The sequence below is a fragment of the Lepeophtheirus salmonis genome, chromosome 11 (assembly GCF_016086655.4).
Source record: "Lepeophtheirus salmonis chromosome 11, UVic_Lsal_1.4, whole genome shotgun sequence".
Lineage (NCBI taxonomy): Eukaryota > Metazoa > Arthropoda > Copepoda > Siphonostomatoida > Caligidae > Lepeophtheirus > Lepeophtheirus salmonis.
In genome coordinates, this window is record NC_052141.2 from 19306570 (window position 1) to 19326978 (window position 20409).

Sequence of the window (20409 nt, forward strand, 5' to 3'; positions counted from 1 at the left end):
AGTAGTGTCAAAGAGCTAAGCTCTCAAAACGTCGAAACTTATTTTGAAATGTTTGTGGCATTGTCCACCATATATGTATAAATAATGTACCTGGCGCCTGGCCGTCATTCTATACAGGAGAAATAGACAATCAACATGTCTAAAAACAAGCATCTATCAGATAGGGAAATACGTAAGATTCTGCATCTTACACTATATTCTGAATTTGAAGGAGAAGATATAGGAATAAGCAGTTAATGAGTAATTTATCCAACCACTTTGCAGTTCATCAGAAGAGGAGTATACCCTTGGAGAAATGAGTGTTACTTATAGTCACAAACGTACCCTCCATCAGCTTTATATACTTCATCACAAAGAAATCTTACTAAATAAAAAAAAAGTTAGATATCATAACACCTATATTATGAACTACTTATTCAGGCAAAGATTGAGCAAAATGGGTATTTAGTTCTTCAAATATTACAATTGGACGTTCTGCTTCACATAATGTAATAAAAGATATACTTCACCTACATCTTACACCAAGAGGCGAGGCATGTTGTAGAAGGAGATGCCATAAGTGAATTTTCTTTATTTTTTGACAAATAGATTGTTGATGCCATAATTGAATTCACAACCAGGCAATGCAGAATGTATTATTTCTACCGAAGAAATATATGGACTCCTGGTTGTAATGTATGCTCGTGGACTTCTACCTTAAGAGCAACCTGTAGATTATATTTGGCCAAAGATGTGGGAACCACTTATTTTCGACCAAATCATGCCTCGAAACAACTATAACGAATTAATAAAGTACATACGTTTTGACAAAAGAATAACCAGAAGTGAGAGACTAAAAAAAGATAATCGTCGTACATCCAACCAATCAATGCATTTCATATGGGCAACACATATCGACCCATTATATGGAAAAGGTAGAAATGTTGCCTCAGACAACTTCTTAACTTCTTTGAGATTATCAGAGCAATGGAAAGCTAAGAAGACAAGCATTGTTGGAACCATAACAGGATTAGGAGAGAATTACCGAATGAAATAAAATCAATGACAAATCCGCTGTACTCTGGCCTTCGATTAAAAACCAAAACACAAGCTTGACAGATTATCAATGCCTAGAATGTTTTGCAGTACATGTAACTGTATCTTACTCAGAAAACAAGAAGAAAATGCCCGAAAGCATTGAATATTATAACCAAAGAAAATATTGAGTAGATTTGATAGACCAAAAGGCATGTATATGTTGTGATTGCAAAAAAAATAATCTTATATTAATATTAGTAAGTGGATTTTTCGGGTGTTTCTAATCTGTATTTTTTGTTTTTTTTTTATATTTTCTTATAATTGTACCTTAGAGTCAGTAATAAAATAGCACAAAGAATGTTTACTTTTGAGTTTCTCTTTTCATTTAAATGTATTAATTGTAAAAACAATAGAAATATTTTTCCAAATTTATATACCAATAAAAAATTTATCAATCTTAAATTCAAAGTACAACATAATTTAAAATGCAGTCGTATATAACTGATTTCCGTATATACTGAATGTTCTTTTTTAGTTGATACTGGTACTGAACGTTCTTTAATACCCTTTTCCAAATCCATCTGAACTGTAGATTCTAATGTTAAATTATTAGCAGCAAATAACAAAGCCCTGAAAAGTTATGGTAGTTCTAATAAAAAAATAGAGATATCCATAACTGACATGTCGACCAAAACTTGGATTATTTAGATCTATTGTTATTGCAATAATTATATGTTAAAATGAAAATTAAAGAATATACAATCCAGGGCCCTTACAGATAGAAGCCCCTAGGCTTAAATCTAGGCTATTCTATATCATGATCATCACTTTTTTTTATTGGTTGGCCATTTGAAATAATAAAATTAGGAAACATATTTTGTTTGTATTATAATTTCAATGAATAAAAGTTCAATTGACCAAAATTTTATGCCAAAGGAAATTTGCCAAATGACATTTCACCGATGTACAATTTTCCTATGAAACAATACGCAGAAGTGTCATTTGGAAAATTTGGCCGAGCCATTGCTATTTTATTAATTGAAATAGGTAATTGTACATTTAAAATGGTTTTGTGATCAATAAGTATTGTTCATATGTGTAGCGCATGTTTTTTAATACCATAAGTTTGCAGTCATTTGCCATACAATGATTTTTATGATATTATAATAATTTGCTTAAATGAATTTGACACTCATGATCTACATAATTTTTTTAAATATAGTAATCACATTCTAAATAAGTTTTAAAAGTAAGTTCGAATTATTTGTTATCTTAAACAATATGTTAGAACAGTTGTTTTTAACCTGGATTCAATTGAACCCTAGGGGTTGGGTGAGTCAGTCTCACGGATTCGTCAGAGGTCTAAATAACTATGATTTTTGATGACACACTCTATTTGAAGAATTAAAAAGGGTTTGGTGAATATTCATATGAATATGGTGGGGCTCAGTACCTCCAAATAGACTTGTAACAAGTGTATCATAAGTATAACAAAAGTATTTGAGTAGAAAATATTGCAACACATGGCTCCATTTTGTCTTTTTGAAATATATAATTTAGATAAAATAAACAAGATATCTAATTTTATGTTATTTGAAGAACAATTTAGAGACTTTTCTGCAAATTTTTTCAGGCATACCTTTTTGAATGTTAATGCTTAATTTTTAATTAGTACTTGGATCAAATTATGAACAAATTTAAAGGCTGATATATCCATTTCTTATTATAAAAATACCAAGTTAAATGGTCGTAAGTCAAACTTACTACAACTATCTGTGGAGTATAACACTTAATTGAGAGGATTACAACATATATTGTTCAATACTTTTGAATTAAGATTTAATTGATCATACCTTCACAATAAGTTCTAATGGTTGTATATGTATATCTCTTAATTAAAATCCATATTTTTGGTGTTTACCAATTACGACATTTTGATTCTGATCCATGATAGAATAAATAAATAAGTTGATTATTTTTTTATCAATATATTTCATAGAATGTTTATTATACCAAATTATAATTTGTATTTTCCCAATCATAGCAATACTATGATATAGAAATTGACAGTAATAAAAAAGAAAAATTGTAATGATTCGTTACAATTTGATTAGATCGTTATATAGTGTGATTATATAATGAAGAAAAGACTCGAAAATAATAGGTATATGTAATAATAAATTATACACTGAGTTAAACAACATTTTTGGGTATTTTTTATGTACACTATTACTGTTCAATTATTATTTTTTAATTATAATGAATTGTATTAGTTTAAAAAGACTCGAATCTACGAACAAATAGTAAAAGTAATAAGCGAATAAAGAGTGTTTTTTGATTTCCTCTGCTTTTTTACTCTTGAAGAGATAGAAGTTGTGGGAGAAGGGAAATAGATAGACAGGGTTGTGAATTATCAAAAATTATTGTCTGTAGGAAGTTTTTATATTTATCAATGTGTTTTTGTGTTTTATTTTTGGTTAGTACACAGGCTTCTTTAGGAGATGGTAAGAAGACGACTGAGGCTCATAGAAAGAGCAAGGACAAGTAAAAGAGACGTATTGCTTATTGTACAAGATATCAGTCGAGAGAGGAATACGTGTTCGGATCCACTCCTGCTGTATTGAAAGGAATAAGAAGATGAAAGAGATCCAAGATTGGCTGCTGAGAGGGCTCTGGCCTCTTCTTCCTTCTGCCGCTCCGACTCCGCCTCCAACCTTTGTCGCTCAAACATTCGTCTCTGATTGATTTTGTGCTCTTTGAGACATTTGTCTGAGCATCGAACACGTGGTCCGTACTCGGGTATCTTTGCACAAACAGTGGAATAAGTGCAGCGACTCCAATCCGACAAATCATCTGGATCAATATCAGAGGATACGTGACTCAAACAACTCTTTGCACATTTGATGTCATGATCGCAAAGACCATTTAAACAGAGAAGGAGTACGTCTGGACTCACTGAGGCTCCTTTTGTGATACGCTCCCAAAGCTTACGATCCGTGCATTCCAGCTTGTCCAGAACGAGTTGATTTGCTTTTGGATGGCAGGTAGAAGTAGAGAGGAGTTCAGACCAGGTTGGCCAATCACTTTGGGGTACACGGAGAGAGACGTGATGTGCACAGCGATCGAAGCATTCAAGGGATGAGGTGTCTGTTGATGCACGTGTAGAACGAGAGCAAGCGGCGTGGATACAGGCACGGGCGATTTTGTGATGGGGTTTCACGCGTTCATATGAGATGAAACAGTCCTCCATGCAGGTGGAACGATCCCGGTATGCTCTGAAAAGGAAAATGCAATTTTTATATAATATTAAAGTAAATAAAAACTGAGAATAATTTTGTCAGATGTTGATGACATTTAACAAAAAATTATATTTATGTAACAGTAAGGTGGATATTATTATTAAAGTTAAAAATTCTATGATTTTATTTTCATTTTCTCTCCCACCAATGTCAATGGATTTCACTATTGAAAAAATATTCTAATGTTAGAAAATTGTAACATTTGAGTGGCATTTAGAGGTAGGGTCCAGCTTTTGATTCAAATATATTTGAATCAAATTAAAATTTATCAATAATTTCCTATGTTTTTATTTCACAAAAAAAAAAATCAAGCAAGGAAGAAAATAAAGTTTATCTGCATCTGAGATAAACATAAAAATTTTTTTGTAACTAAAACCCTTTATCAGACAATATATTATTAATAATCTAATTTATCATATTATAATTTTATTCATATTTGTTACAATTGGTTAACTAGTGTATATTGTATCTCTACAATCCAAATGACCAAAACGGAATAAATGAAACAGAAATTACCTGTAATTGGCTATTACAGTATCTGGACCAAAAACTTTATTCACATTCTTAGGAACCTGGCTTTCAATTTCCCCTTATTCGAAGAAAAATTATAAAATTAGGTTGTTTTTTTTACTATTGCTCATCTTTGATCTGTACTTAAATAAAACTGAGTTAAACTATGACACAAAAATTAAAACTTGATCGTTCTAACGGACCACACTTACACAACACAAAATACACATTACTAAAGTCATTTATTGAAGAAAAAATATGTAATTTATTACATCCATTATATGAAATAAAAAGTTATTATTTAGTTATACAATCTTAATGCAATAGTGTAGATAAAAATGGAGAGATTAATATATATTTTTCTTCATTTATCCTACTTTTCTCGTTCTTAATTGATTAAAAAAATTATTTTTTTCAAATAAAGAAACTTCATAAAATTTTTAGTATATCATACAATTGTTAAATTCTTTTTTATGCATCAATCCATTTTATACAATTTCATTTTATGGATTAAAAATATCAACTTGAGACTTGAAAATGGCATCACATTTTCTAATCATACAAATCATTACGTTAGTTAAAATATTGGATATTCTTTTTTCTACAGAAGAGTATATGGACAATAAATACGATTCACAATTTCAACCAGTGTTGCCTTATATTTGACGATCACTACATAAAAACTTAATTATCACAAAACTGTTTATATTTATTTAGTATGAAACATTTTCTTACTAACACCATGAAATATAAATCGATTGCACATATACAACACAAAATACAAATTACTAAGCCAACTATTGGAAAAATAATGGATTTTTGTTTTCTGCACCTATTATCATGTAACTTTATATTATTTAAATAAATAAGGAGATGGTATTTCTTAATAGCTAATTAATATAGGGAAAAATATTTTAAAGCAAGTACCACTATAAGATATTAATTATAATCATACATATTTTGCACTTTACAATTTTATTACAAAGACAACACAATGAAAGGGTGAGATAAGTAAAAAAGGTATAGAGTTTATATATAAAAATAAATACCTACTAGGAAAACTGACCTTGGGAAAATAGCCCAGGGAAGATTACCCTGCAGAAAATTGCCATGTACGAAAATTGCTAGTTAAGAAAATTGTACGTAATTTTGTTCAAACATCATGATGCATAAAATTTTTATAAATTTTCTTAATATAATATATACTAAGAACCACCGCCAATTCATCAAAGACATCCAAGGAACCCTTCTAATATCAAAAATAGTTCCAAGCTTTCTGGTTGCATAGTGTACTTGGGGGGTACTCTTGGATCTATAAATACTACCACCACTTAACTACAATACGTAGGCAGCTATATAAATTTCTGCCCGAGGCTACACTTTGTATTGCTAGATGCAATTTGAAATTAATTTTGGTAAGTTTGACCTTTTTGTAGCATAATCGTACTCAGAATGTTTTGACGTAAGTCCATCATTTATGTTGTTTACAATGACTTGCAAAAATTAATTTGGCCAAAAAATAGAATTTAGTCCTGAACATTTTAGTGCGATTATTTTTCACAACTTTCGACATGGATTATCACAACAAGAGTGAATTGATGAAATTAAATGACGATGAAGCAACATCCTATAGCACTGTGAAAAACTGGTTTAATGAATTCAATCGTGGCCGTTGTGCCAGATACCATTGATGTCGGGTATGAAGTGATAATGCAAGATCGTCATGTGACATACGGTGAGATAAAAACATCCTTGGGTACTTCTTCCACTAGGATACATTCGATATTGCATGTACACCTGCCGGTAAAAAAGGTTGGTTCTAATTGGATCCTGCACAATTCGACAATCGCTAAAAAGAAGGATTGTGTTGATTGGTGCAAAGAAATGTTGAAAAAATACGCTTGCAGTACTTCAAACGGACATTTATAAGATGTTCACAGATGACAAATCATGTATCTATGAGTATGAGCTCGAAACAATACAACAATCGATCGTGTGGGTTCTCGAAGGCGAGCTAAATCCAACAAAAGTTGTTCGTAGAAGAAGAACTTCGAAGCATATGGTGGCCTGTTTCTTCGGTAAAACTGGTCATGTGGCGACTGTTCTACTTGAGCATCGTAATACGGTCAATTCTGAGTAGTACATCACAATTTGTTTGCCTGAAGTCTTCGGAGAAATTGGTATAACGAACGAGAAAAGACGAATCATTTTTCACTATGACAATGCGAGCTCTCACACATCGGCTCAAGCCAGTGCCTTTTTTACGTCCCAAAACGTCGAATTGATAGATCATCCTCTGTACAGCCCTGAATTGGCCCCCAATGAATTCTTTTTATTCCAGCACATCAAAGACAAATGCGATTTTCGTCGGCAGAAGATGCTGTTGAAGGATTTAAAAACCATGTTTTGGAGGTGTCTCAATCGGAGTGGAAAAAGATTTTTTACAATTGGTTCGAGCGTATGCAAAATTGTATAAATACCGCTGGAGGATACTTAGAATATCAAAAAAACCATTTTTGGTTTAAATATTTGCAATATCATTTTTAAGCCAGATATATATAGCAGCCCTTGTATTTGCATAGTAAGTAATATTACAGCAGTATCAATTGAACTAAATTGATCTAATTGGCAATTTTCTCTTGTATCTTAGTATGTTGGAGAAAAAGTAATTTCATATTTTATGCTTTATTTCAATGCTCTTTTAGTATTGTTACACTCATCTGGCCTAGAAATAAACCTAGTTCTGTTCGATAACTTGTTACCAACGAGAACCCAAATTTTTAAATCCTTTCTCATAGAAGCCCATGTCCCTATGTGTAAGAAAATCGTTCATTTAAAATTTTCATATGCCTATATTAAGACCAAATTTGCACCCCAAAGCGCGTTGGTCATAGACGAGAACAGGTAGTAGCCCCTTGTTATGAGGTCAAGACTGTAGAATGGATGCATAAGAACTTCTAATCCAAACTCTTAGAGCTTCAAGTGCGTCATCAGCTTATTGTTGTCTTCATTATGCTTTGTTATTTCCAATTTACCATCGCTGACCCCTTCTGTTTGATTGAAAAATGTAAAATATGGTGAATCTCTTCTTTTGAGACCTCCATAATTGATGCAAAATAATTTATGGGTGAACCTTCCAAACGTAATACTGTCAGAAAAGTATACCCTCACAATTTTACAACACAATAGTATGATCCGATGGGACCAATAATGAACAAGATATATTTAGTTTAATAGATAGGTCGGGAAAAACGAAATTACTTTTTTCCCAACCGAATATTTAAAATACAATATTGTTAAATAAATAAATTTGAAAGAAAAATAAAGCTCTTATCGGAAAGAAATATCCAAATAAAATTCTACAACATATTTAATTTCTTAAATTATAATGTCCAAATCTTGTTTAATCTATTAAATGCTTTACTAAATATAAAATAGAATAATTTTTTGTACAGAGTGTTCCAGTTATATTGTTAAAATATTTATAGGCTTATAAATAACAAACTGGATGGATTAGGACAATAATTTGATTGTTATTTGAATGCTACATTTAATGACATTCATAGGTGTTATGGACTTCTTCAAGGGGTTCACTAACGACTGTTACTTTTTCTGATTTCATGTGTAAACATCAATCATACAAAATAAAATTTTTAATATTTTCTAAATAAATACAACAGAATTAATTATCAATTATGTATCTATAATTATTGTTTAGGCATAGAAATATAGTATTAAAATTAAATCAAATCAAATCAATGATTATGCTAGCAAGTATAAACATTTTTAATACTTTATTTGATATTATACACAGTAATTTAAACTTTTTCTCTTGTATAAGAAAATACTTTTTATAAAGTGTATATCATCATTTGATAAATCTCAATCAGTATTCTTTAAATAAAACACAAAGAAAAAGTTATAAGAATAACAAAAAAACACTTAAATTATCTAGAAAAGAGGGTTTTATATTTCTTTTTGGTTTTTCATACAAAAACTTTTAAAATCTTTCAAATAAATGATTATTTTTTTTACTTGGTCTTAAATACATATTTCAGAGAGTTATTTAGTGAGTTTGGATATGTTTAATACATAGATGCACAAAGGATGGAATTAAGAGGTGCATGATATGACGTCATCTTTGTTTGTTATTCTAACATTCATACTAATTGCAATTTCAAATAATGCAATAATATTCTGTCTTTCTAGGCAATACTTTATACAACATCTTCAACACTGATTTTGCCTCCTTTAAAATTAGCAAACCATCAATAAAACGGCTGATTTCGAAGGTTAAGAGCCCGAATAATATTTATCAAACACAACAAGAGCTTTGGTATACTTTTGGTCTCCATTAAAACAAAAACTTAAAAAATACTAAAAATCTGCTTTATTCGAAATGCTTCATCTCCCACCCATTAGTCCAAGATCTCACAAAACTTATATACACTATAAATCAAAACGATTGAGTTCAAATAGTGCCAACCATGTGTCAGTATACGAGCTTATCAGCCGACTTCATATGAAGTATACTTTTTTTAAATCAATAACACATTTTTTGAACAAATGAATTACAGCCCAAAATGGATTTATCTTTATGCACAGAATCCAACATTGATGTCAGTTTTTCTCTCAGTCATCTGAATTCTGAGAAATATGGAATTATATTAATTCAGTACTGATATTGTTCAGAGTCAATTTTTACCTTTAGTTAAAAGTAGAATTAAGAAAACTGATGTTAAAGTGTTTTATGGTTAAAAAGTATTATTATTGATTTTGTATCTTGTTCTGAACTACATAGATTTCCATTTGTAAGGTGAAAAATGATAAAAAAACGACACTGTTGCTATATACCCTTATAACTCATTCATAATATAGTAATGAAAAATATCATAGCTTATATAATCAAAAATATTCAATGTCTAATTTAGAAAAGAATTATTTAAAAATTTGCGTCTACAAATGTTTATGCTCAGTTTTGTATCTTTTATTTGATCCAATTTGGAAATATTAAAATTATCTACTCATAATGAATCATGGTAATTTCTAAAGTAGGAACATATTATCCTTCTTTCTATAGGTCTTTCCTTTCAATATCATTATTTCATCATATATACGATATATTCCAATGACCTTATATTAGGGTGATCCTTATATATCATTATTTTAACTTTCCACATCCCCCACCTTCCATATCGTTTTTCCATCATGAGTGTGTTGTCCTGCCCTGGAGAGTATCAGGCGGTAAAAATGAAATACTAATCTAAATAAAAATTAAATGTGACTCTTTCTTTTTTTTGGCTATTGACTATATTAATGACATTTTTAAATCGGTTATATTGTTTCTATAGATTAGTTGAGGATCTTGTTTGGTTTTATACTTATTGCTGTAACATATTTGATTATAGTTGATGAAAATATATCTACGGTTCAGAGGTAAATGTCACACAGATTACACCATTTAATTACAGTTTTCCTGGGTTTAAGTAAATTTAGCTATACTTTTAACATATATTTAAGGGATATTATATTAAAAAATAGCCACCCTAACAAACATAATATAGCTTTAAGTTTATTCCATAAAATTATTTCTATATCTCTTTATATATATAACCATATTAAAAAAATATGATGTGAGAATGGAACACCATTTTAAATTTATATATTACTTTTCAAACTGTTGTACAAAAAAAAAATATTAGAATAGAAAGTGAAGTAGGACAAAGGGTCTTAAAAATATTGTTTTCTTTTCAACACAGGCTTGGGATATTACATTAAAAAAAAGTCGTACGGCAGCATCTGACTTTCAAAGATATAAAGATCCAGCCAAAAAAGTATGAAAAGCATAGGTAAAAATATAATTATTTTGTTAAAAAAAAAGGATTTTTTTTTTCAAGTCCTTTAATGACGTATATTCTACAAAGAGTTGGAAGAGTTGTAGTCCTAAAAAAAACCCTGTGGCTGTTTGACTCCTCTTTCCCCATCTTCCTTTTACTCAACCCCTCTTTAAAAAACTAACAAAACTTAGATATCAAATTCTATTCAAACAAACAAAATGTGTTTCTGTATGCCAAAGATGTTTACATACATCAAACTGAAAAACACAAAAATAACAATTTGGTGTTGGAAATAAAAGAGCCGCTATAGCAACAATAGAACAGTTTGAACTGCAATCAATAAGATTACTAAACAAACACTTTTTTTTTACTTTCAAAGGATGGAGTTACAAATGCATGCAAAGTTGTTTAATAGTTGACCCCCGTATGTAAAAATAAATGAAAACCCTCACACTTTGAAGATTTTTTTGGAAGATAGGAGCTTAGCTGTCTTGGCCTTGTAATAGATTTGTTTGAAGAATATGTGAAAGAAAGGTTATAAACACGAATAATATTGTGTGTATCGCAAGGAATTATAGGGTGGAATTACTTGCATGTTGATTTTTAATTCTATTTTGAATACAAAAATTTGACTTGCACATAAGAATCACAACCCATCTTTAGTGTATATCTCTATCATTCCTGAATCTATATTCCTTAGTTCCTCAAAAATTTTAAAGTAAGAACGGCAGCTTTGGAAAATTAAAAAGAACAAACTTTATAGATTACCAACTGGATTTTATTTCACTCATTTGAGTCATAATTTTATACAACTACAGGTATTTCTGTACGTCATTATTGACTGAATTTTTGTAAAGTGTGGCCTGTAGGTATTGAAGAAATTAAGCCCAAAATTAACACTGTAATCCCAACAATTTGAAAAATGTTTCTGAGGTGAGTATAAAAGCTGTTATGCCATTTCATTAGATCAGCTTAAAGCTGCTATGAGAACAAAATACAAATCTTACTTTGTATGTGGCAAGGATATATAAAATTCCCCGAACAAATCCTCTTTCATACTCTCAATCTTTTATATGTGCACGCACTAGTAATAAATTTATATAAAGATATACTCTCTTCAAGAATAAACGAATAAAGAATAAAGCATTGGAGGAAAAAACAAAACCTCTTTTGATTGCCACCTAGAAAAATATCTCAAAGGGGTTCAGTTCATAATTCTTACAACTCTAATCACTATCTTTATCACCATCAACTAATCTGTATATAAAATAAATGATATTTTCTCTACTTAACTGAACAGCAAAGAAGAACTGTGCCTCAATGCCCCATGGACCCTTGCCAATTGCTCGTATCCTTTGTTGTTGAGCTTTTTTGCCGATTTTTGGTGGAGTTTTTGGGGAAGGAAACAAAATGTAAAAATAAAATAGGCCCAAAATAAACGGGGTAATCTTCAAAATTATATAAAAAATACCTGCATGTAAAAAAAAATATGAAAATCATTATCAAGTAAATAATGTTGTGAAGGAGAGCGGCTTAGATTTCATGACGTTGTATAAGATCAACTTCAAGCTACTGTGAAGGAAAGGTACAAAAATCATATGACAAGTTTATATATAACCAGGACATATAGGCTTGAATTACTCCTACATATGTCGATCTTTAATTCTACACTGAGTCCAAATTGTGCTTACACTAATATCTCTTCAACTCCTGCTCAGTGTATATATCTTTATCATTCATGAGGACAGAATACTTATTTGTTCTCTCTTCAAGAATTAAATAATAATCCTATAATTATAATAGATCTACTACAAGAAGCAATGAGAAAAGGCAAATAAGCTGGAATTACTTCCATGACAATTTTTAACTTTAGTCTTAGTCCAACATGGACTTTTAATTATCCCTCCCGAGGAGATACCTCACTTTGGTCAGCCACTTTCTCAAGAAAGAAGTATTAATGATAGATGCTTTTTGAAAATAGAAGACCCTGTTTAGATTGGCAATTTAAAAAAGCCGCTTTCTTTTGTATATGACAAAAAAATTTCATCTATGTTAACACCACATTATTAATTTAAGTTTTACTACTATTTATAAGCAATATTTTTTTTTTCAAATCAATTGTCTAACTTGGATTGATTTTGAATTGTAGGGATTTACTTCACAAATGTCATTTAAATGTTAAAACACACTCCAATTTTTGGTACACAAATTGAAACACGGAAATGTTTGGGGAGAGGAATTTTTGATTAATTATGTTGGGGATCTCAATTTTATATAGGTAATATATGGATGGGATAGGCCAACTCATCTGAGATAAGACATAATAAATCATTTGTGTGTTTATTTAATATGGAATTTTACAACAAATATTATAAAAAAAAAAAATTGGCACACCACTTCAGAATATTTATAACCGTACATAATATATTAAATTTAATGTAAATAAAAGCAGATTTTTTCATTTTTGCTTTTCGCTAACAAACATTTACATTTTTAGTACGCCGTTTTGTATTCATAGATTTGAATAGAATAGAAGTAGAATATACCATTTGGCAAAAATTATTTTATTTCTCCTTACGAACTTTAATTTAGTTTTTTATTTCCCTTGTTCTATATGAGTTTATTCATAAATAAAATTACAGAGTATTTTTATTATTTTAGTGGGTATACCCGACAAAAATGCCCATATTTTTTTGTTAAATCTCTGTGAGTGAGCATTTCTTTATAATAATTTTAGTAAACTGAGTAAAATGAAATCCTCCCAAAATAGATATTTAAGTTTTCCAACAAGATAATTTTGGTTACTCTTAATATTACAACATTTTTTATTATAATAAATGTCTTATAGAGAATTCATTTCTATACGTAAATATGGTTATCAAATTAGTACCCAAAAAGTTTTTGATGAGATTGCTTTTATTATTTATAATAATAGCTACTGTGTTACGACTCAGGTCTCCCACTTAAGAAATGAAAAGGAACAACTTGTATGCAAAACAGTTTTTAAAATTGACTAAACCTCGAATAAAAATTACATAATATGCGAATTCATCTTGAACAAGGCAATTTCAAAGTAAATAAATTCTCTATTTCATGTTTTAGGAGCATTTTGAAAAAGTGTTTGTGATAAAATGTAGATTCAAATGAATTAGAAACATTGATATAAATAGTGTATACTAACCTAAATCAAAAACAGAGGGTTAAGATAATTGTTGTAATACATTCTGTGGGCAAAAATGAATCATTATCCCCATGCCTTAATATAAATATTATAACTTTTTTATGAAGAACTTAAAAATATATATGATGTAATTCTAAAAAATTATTCGAAATTGAAAAAACCGATGCTGTGGGACTTTTTATTTTTTTATAAAATCATTTTAGAACTTTTGTTTTGTATTAGGAAAGATGTAGATAACCTTTTTGTAAACAACTTTTGACGATCCAATGTATAACAACCCCTTTTTAAATTATTATTATTATTAATATGACGCACTTAGCTAAGCTATAAATACTCATTGCAGCATTGTTATTTCTTATGTAAAATAGTCATGCACTTCTAGGTTTTTAAGTGTAATCCCAAAAATGATTCTTCTAGAGACAAACAGTTGGATAGCTTTCTTTTATTGAAAAATACCTCGTTTTATTTTTTAAATAAATAAATATGGTGCTTTTAGCTTTCCCTACACACGGTCATTGGTAATTTATTATTTTGTAGAGCCAGTAGTCACACTCTTCTAAAATCTTCAGTATCACTCCAAAAGTGAGGCTTCGACAGACAAACAAAACAAAAAAATTACGATTGATATATATGGATTTTTTATAAATTCATGCATTTTTTTCCTTATTAATTGACGCTCAGTGCTAGATTTTTAGTTTATTGATCAAGTAATCACAAAACTTCAAAAATCTTAAGTCTCAACTAAAAAAGATACCAGGGCACATATTCATAAAGACATATCTTCCTTTATTAATATGGATTTTTTTTTTAAATTTGCATATTTTTTCATAAATATGATGCTAATAATTTTTTTTTTGCCTTTTACAAGTTATTATAATATGCAACATGAGTTTTATAAGCTGAAACAGAAGATAACAAGATGAGCGTTATCATTGATGAAACATGAGAACTGCAAATCATTCATTACATCTCGTTTAGCTAAACATCATCTTTACTTTATTGTTATTTTATAGATCAAGTAGCCGCAGATTTCTAACATCTTACGTACAAACTCCAAAAAGAAGGCTTTGTAAACAAACGAATAGACAAAATTTGCTAGATTCTTATTGTTTTTATACAGCACTTTACGCCAAATATCCTAAAAACTATTATAAATTAATATACATATTATGAGAAACTAATATTTTGTACGTGCATAAATATTGCTATATTTTGGGACTTGGTGCATTATTTGGACAGATGTTTTTATTATAATTACTATCATCATTACAAAGGCATAAATCATCAACCATACATCATATAATTTGTAATAATCCACCATTATTAAAAAGTTATAATTAGATTCTTGCAAAATAATAATGGGGAAAAAAACAACATTCATAATCATACTGCAAATATTTAATGACTATTTCATTTCACCAAAAAGTTAACTTTTCTATGCGTGTATTTTGAGAAACTCTTTTTGTATTAAAGAATAAATATTTTGGTTTTCATTCCTGTTCATAGCCTCTGTATTGGTTCTAATGTACAAAATTTATTCCCCTACCAAATCATTGTAAAATTTGAACTACATTCAAATATGATATATTATGCGACAGTCGACTATTAAACTTTACAAAATAATTGTGAATGTATGAACATTTGCTGACCTTATTTACAATTCAACTAAAATGTAGAATTGATTAAAAAATTATTTATTAAGGAAAAGAGAGCAGGCTATTAAAAATAGTGAATTTGATAAGTAATTACTTTATGAAATAGTTAATATTTTATATGTGCAGAGGCACCATAAAAAACCTTGGAATTTTAAAGCGACAGAAGAAAAAAAACTTGATTGTATTTTTATTGTTAAATACTTTAATTATTTTCAGGGGTAAAGAAATACACTTAAGTCTGAAATTTATTTGTATTCTGGAAAAATAATAATTTTGTCAAAAGTTTTTGATAACGTACCTTTTGTATAAGTTTTATTTTTAAAAAGGTGCGAAATTTGATTTTTAAGTCATCATCATATTACATACATACTTGATAAAAAATGGAATTTGGTCATTCTTTTTAATTTAGTAAATCTACAGTGGATAGTCTTTCTCTATTTATTAGATGATAAGTCATTGAGAATAAACCTTGACTCATGAGATACTTTAAATTTAAATTTGATTTTTTTTTCTCTCTTTCCATCTTATCATCTTGCATAGAAAATTAGGAACGACAGAAAAAAAATGGCCTTATAAATTATTATTAGTGTCCAACTATAATCTTAAATAGCGGGGCTTCCAATTAATATTTCAAAAAAATCCCAAATATAATTTAGAGAACCGTTTCATATTAAAAAAAATTTAATATTACTAAGTAGGATTCCACAAAAATTGTGTCTAGGATCTTTTAATCCTGCTTTTACACTTTTTCTAAATTGTGATGTTAAAAAAGATTCATTGTTTTTGAAAGTTTTGTAATTCAATCGTTGAAATTAATTACCCTTGTGTCAAGTCCGTTAAATGGGAGACGGTTGAATAACACAAAGGGCTTTTTTATATTAATTTAATAAAAAACATGTTAAACGTAATTTTTTTTAAATCCAACAAAAGATTGTCCTTACGTAACTTCACAATACTCCTGGTATTCCTCAAATACAAATAAACCTCGAAAAGGCATTGACAAAAGTCTGGCGGGATAGAGATCTAACCACTTTCAAATGTATTGCTTTTTTTCTCCAATCATAGAACAAACAATTCTTGAAATTGTATTACGTATGTTTTATAAGGATATATAATAAATAAACAAAAAAAAAAATTAATAATAATTACAGTATGAGTCAAATAAAACTAATCCTACTGAAAATTAATTAACCATAATCAAACTTTAGTAGTTTGAATTGAAAAAAAGTACTTGGAGAAGGCAAGAACAAGACACTGGGTACACCTGAATTAAGACCCTTGGTAATATTAGCTTCCTTTTCAATTCATAATTATTAATTTTAGTGTGAATTTTTAAATCAATTCATAGCAAGGTTAGCCAAGAATTTTTCAAAGTCCTTATTTATTCGGTCCAGTCCAGTCTTAGAATCGGTCCAAAAGACTGTCAGTCCTTCTGACTATCAGTACTAGAACTTAAAAAAATTAATGTGGCATCATGGACCAAAGTTTTTAAGACGGCAAGGCAGGACTGAATTGGACTGGACTGAGACTGAACTAGAAGGCACTGTATCCTTCAGCCATGAATAAGAAATCACACAACAATAATGATAAAATCACGACGACCTATTCTATAGTGAACAAAAAAGAAGAAAGAGACACGCATCAACTGTTCTTCCTTTCTTATCGCCAGACTCTTTTTTCTTAAATTACGATTGACATAAGAGATAATTAATAAAAAATAAACAGTGCTATTGTTATACATACACAGGGTTGCAATATTTCAATACTGAGATTCAATGATAATGTTTGATATAAAAGAATGTATACGATTTAAATCGGAGAGCACTATATATAGTGCACCCTGTATACACATTCAATGATATATGCACCCTCCTACAATATTTCAATTGTAGAATTAGATTGTTATTTGTTAGATCAAATATGTTTATTTTACACATCAGGGAGCACTAAATAGAGTGCACCCGGTGGCTCCTTGTCATATATTCAGACAGACAAACAGATAAATTTTGCATCTTTTCAAATAATAGAAATTGTGTGAAGTGTGAGTCGTCATTAAATATTCATTAAAGAAAAGACCACTGCACTTTGAGGTTTTATTATGAAAGGAAAAAAAGAAAAGGGATTGACGGGTAAAAGTTAAACAATATGTTTTTTAGGCCACCCTAATGAACATGCATATATTTAGAAGGGAAGATAGTTTGACATTAAAATATGTAGTAAGTACATAATTGTGAAAGAAACCAAAATCATTAAATATATTTTTCAGTACTCCATTTGAACAATATATATATATATATATACATTATGTATATGGAATTAAAAAATCTTTAATTTTTATTTCATATTGAAATTAATTTAATGAAAAACTTTTAATTTTTTATTCAGAGTAAAACTTTTAATTACTTAAAAACATTATTTTCTATATATATATAAATATCTATACTTCTTCTATTATATTGTTGTCAGCATAAAAGGAAGCTGGAATGATTCAATTACAAAAATAAAAGTGAATTACATTTATCGTATTTGACGAATTATCATAAATTTATTTAATCAACTTATCTTTCTTCCATCTTTAGAGGTCCAGAAATTGTATCTAAAGTAAGACAAATTGATCCTTATGTTAAAAAGGATTATAAATTGATTTTTTTTTAATTTAAAAGGGGCAATATTGGTTCCAATATAAGTGTCTCCTATTGAAAAAAGATTTTAAATTATTAATAAAACTCTTTAAAATCTGAAGTAATCCGACAAATTTAAATAATAAGCCTTCACTTGACTCAAATATCTACTTATAGTTGGAACGTATTTATATATGTGTTTTCTCAACATAAAAGAAAGCTATAATGATATTTTGTAAAAAGAGTGTGCATTACATTTAATTCAAATTATCTTCACACTTTTTGGAAAAATATACAGTCCTAACAAAATTTATATTTTCAACTAAGTATATCGTGCTCATTATTGGTCACATTGGATCATAGGATAAGGTGTTTTAAAGGTGTGAGTGTATACTACCAACACTTTTGAATAGTATTGCACTTGGCCCGTTCAGTTGTGAATTATCGTGCGTCGAGTATGGAGGTTTTAAAAGGAGAAATTTGTCATATTTAACATTTTTACTACATGTAAGGGAAAATCGCGTTGAAGGCAAGCAATAGCAGTTAACGATGTATACAGGTTCAATACACATTTGTTTCATGCTAAACAACATTTGTTTGAGCAATCCTCCTCCCCCCCCCCTTACCCTCAATTCATACCTCTACTGTGAATAAATCCACCATGTCTAGCTATCAATAGAACAGAAGTGGTAAGCATTTTGTGAATTGGAGACAACTCTTAAGCATCCAACCTACAGTTCGTACATGGCATTAAGTGACGAACACATGTTCTTGTCTAGAGTTAACACACTGGTGGTACAAATTTGCCCTCAAAAGAGGTCTGTGAAAATTGTTTGTTTGAATTTTTGCGATTTAAGAAGTATCTTAACTCAGATAGAGGTTCGAAACCATGCCTATAAATCTTGGTATCTTATGTTATACAACAAATATGAATAGAATGTCAATAAATTAATGAAACATGAATATGAAATTGAGTTGTATTTATATATGAGGATGATATTTTATTTTTCACAAATTAAATGTAGAATACAATTGTATTCTCACTCCATGGTGACCATTAACTCAAATATGTCTATGAAAATATTATATATATATATATTAGTATATCTATGTACGAAGTAAGAAAATAAACTGTGCTTTCTTTTACTTGATTTTACAAGATTGTCTTAATGTTTTGCGTACTATATACGTGCACAAAACTAAATAAGATAACTAAAGATTATTTTAAGTACTTTATATATTTTTGTGTAGTTATTTGCTATATTTTGACAATATAATGATTAATATTACTTTGCACAATTGTTCATATAATGTAAATTTTCATAAAGCAAACACGAACAAATATCATTAAAATATTTGTATTTTGATGATGTACGTTTAAAAGTCATTATGATCTAAAAGCACATAATTTTTTTTCAAAGGATATGAGTATAAAATTTTTTTATACATTAGAGTATTCACTTAGAAGCGTACTTTTTCTCGATATAAGAAGTAAGTTGAGTAAAAATCAAAGTTAAGATCCTAAATATATCGTTTTAAAGAATGGGACACATATTTATAAACAATTATTTAAGCCTTTCAAAATCAACCATATTTTATTTTTTTTAATTACGAATAATACTTTTAAGATGTGTTTTTTGAAGATTATAACTTTTAATACGAATTACGTTGTAGAAAACATGTTATATCATAGATATAAAATATCACCCAATTCACCGTTATTGTACAGAAAGGTATGTTTGAAGATCATGCTTTGCAATCTTACAAAAACATGTTTATGGCTACGCTAATTTTGTTTTTTCTAAAAGAATAATCAAATCCAATTTCGTTTATTTTTTTAAAATTTTAAACTACTCTTGATGGGAAACAAGCAAGTATTGAGCGTTGACTATTGCAGTATATGGTATTCCCAGAACTTCGGCTATGATATACTCTATCTTGAAGGCCTCCTCCATATTTGCCAACGTCGAGACCAGCCTTTCGGAGGGACTCAATCTCTCCTATTGATGACTCCAGATCTCAGCCTCTACTACTTTTACCATAAGGGCGATAAAAGCGCAAAATAAAATAGGTGGGATGAAGTTTCGATGCACAAAAGGCAATGCTCAAACCCTTTTGGTAGGGTTTGGAAAATTAGTAAAATATTGGTATTAGGGATAGACTCTTTTTAAAATGATGGATCAAGCGTTGAAAAACAATAGGGATCTATAAGCTGTCTATTGTATCTAGGAAAGACGGAGGGAAGATCTCTGATATTATCTGTATGTGTTTCTTTTATATGTATATATA

The 20409-nt window shown here is 29.2% G+C and overlaps 1 protein-coding gene across 1 annotated transcript in view; it reads right to left on the reverse strand.

Moving 5' to 3' along the window:
• Positions 1-2992: 2992 nt before the first annotated feature.
• Positions 2993-20409, reverse strand: part of LOC121126226 (uncharacterized) — a 113223-nt gene continuing 95806 nt past the window's right edge. The window contains exon 3 of the mRNA XM_040721543.2: positions 2993-4292. Coding sequence (XP_040577477.1) covers positions 3512-4292 — 781 coding nt within the window. The 3' untranslated portion in view covers positions 2993-3511. The remainder of the gene's footprint in view (positions 4293-20409) is intronic.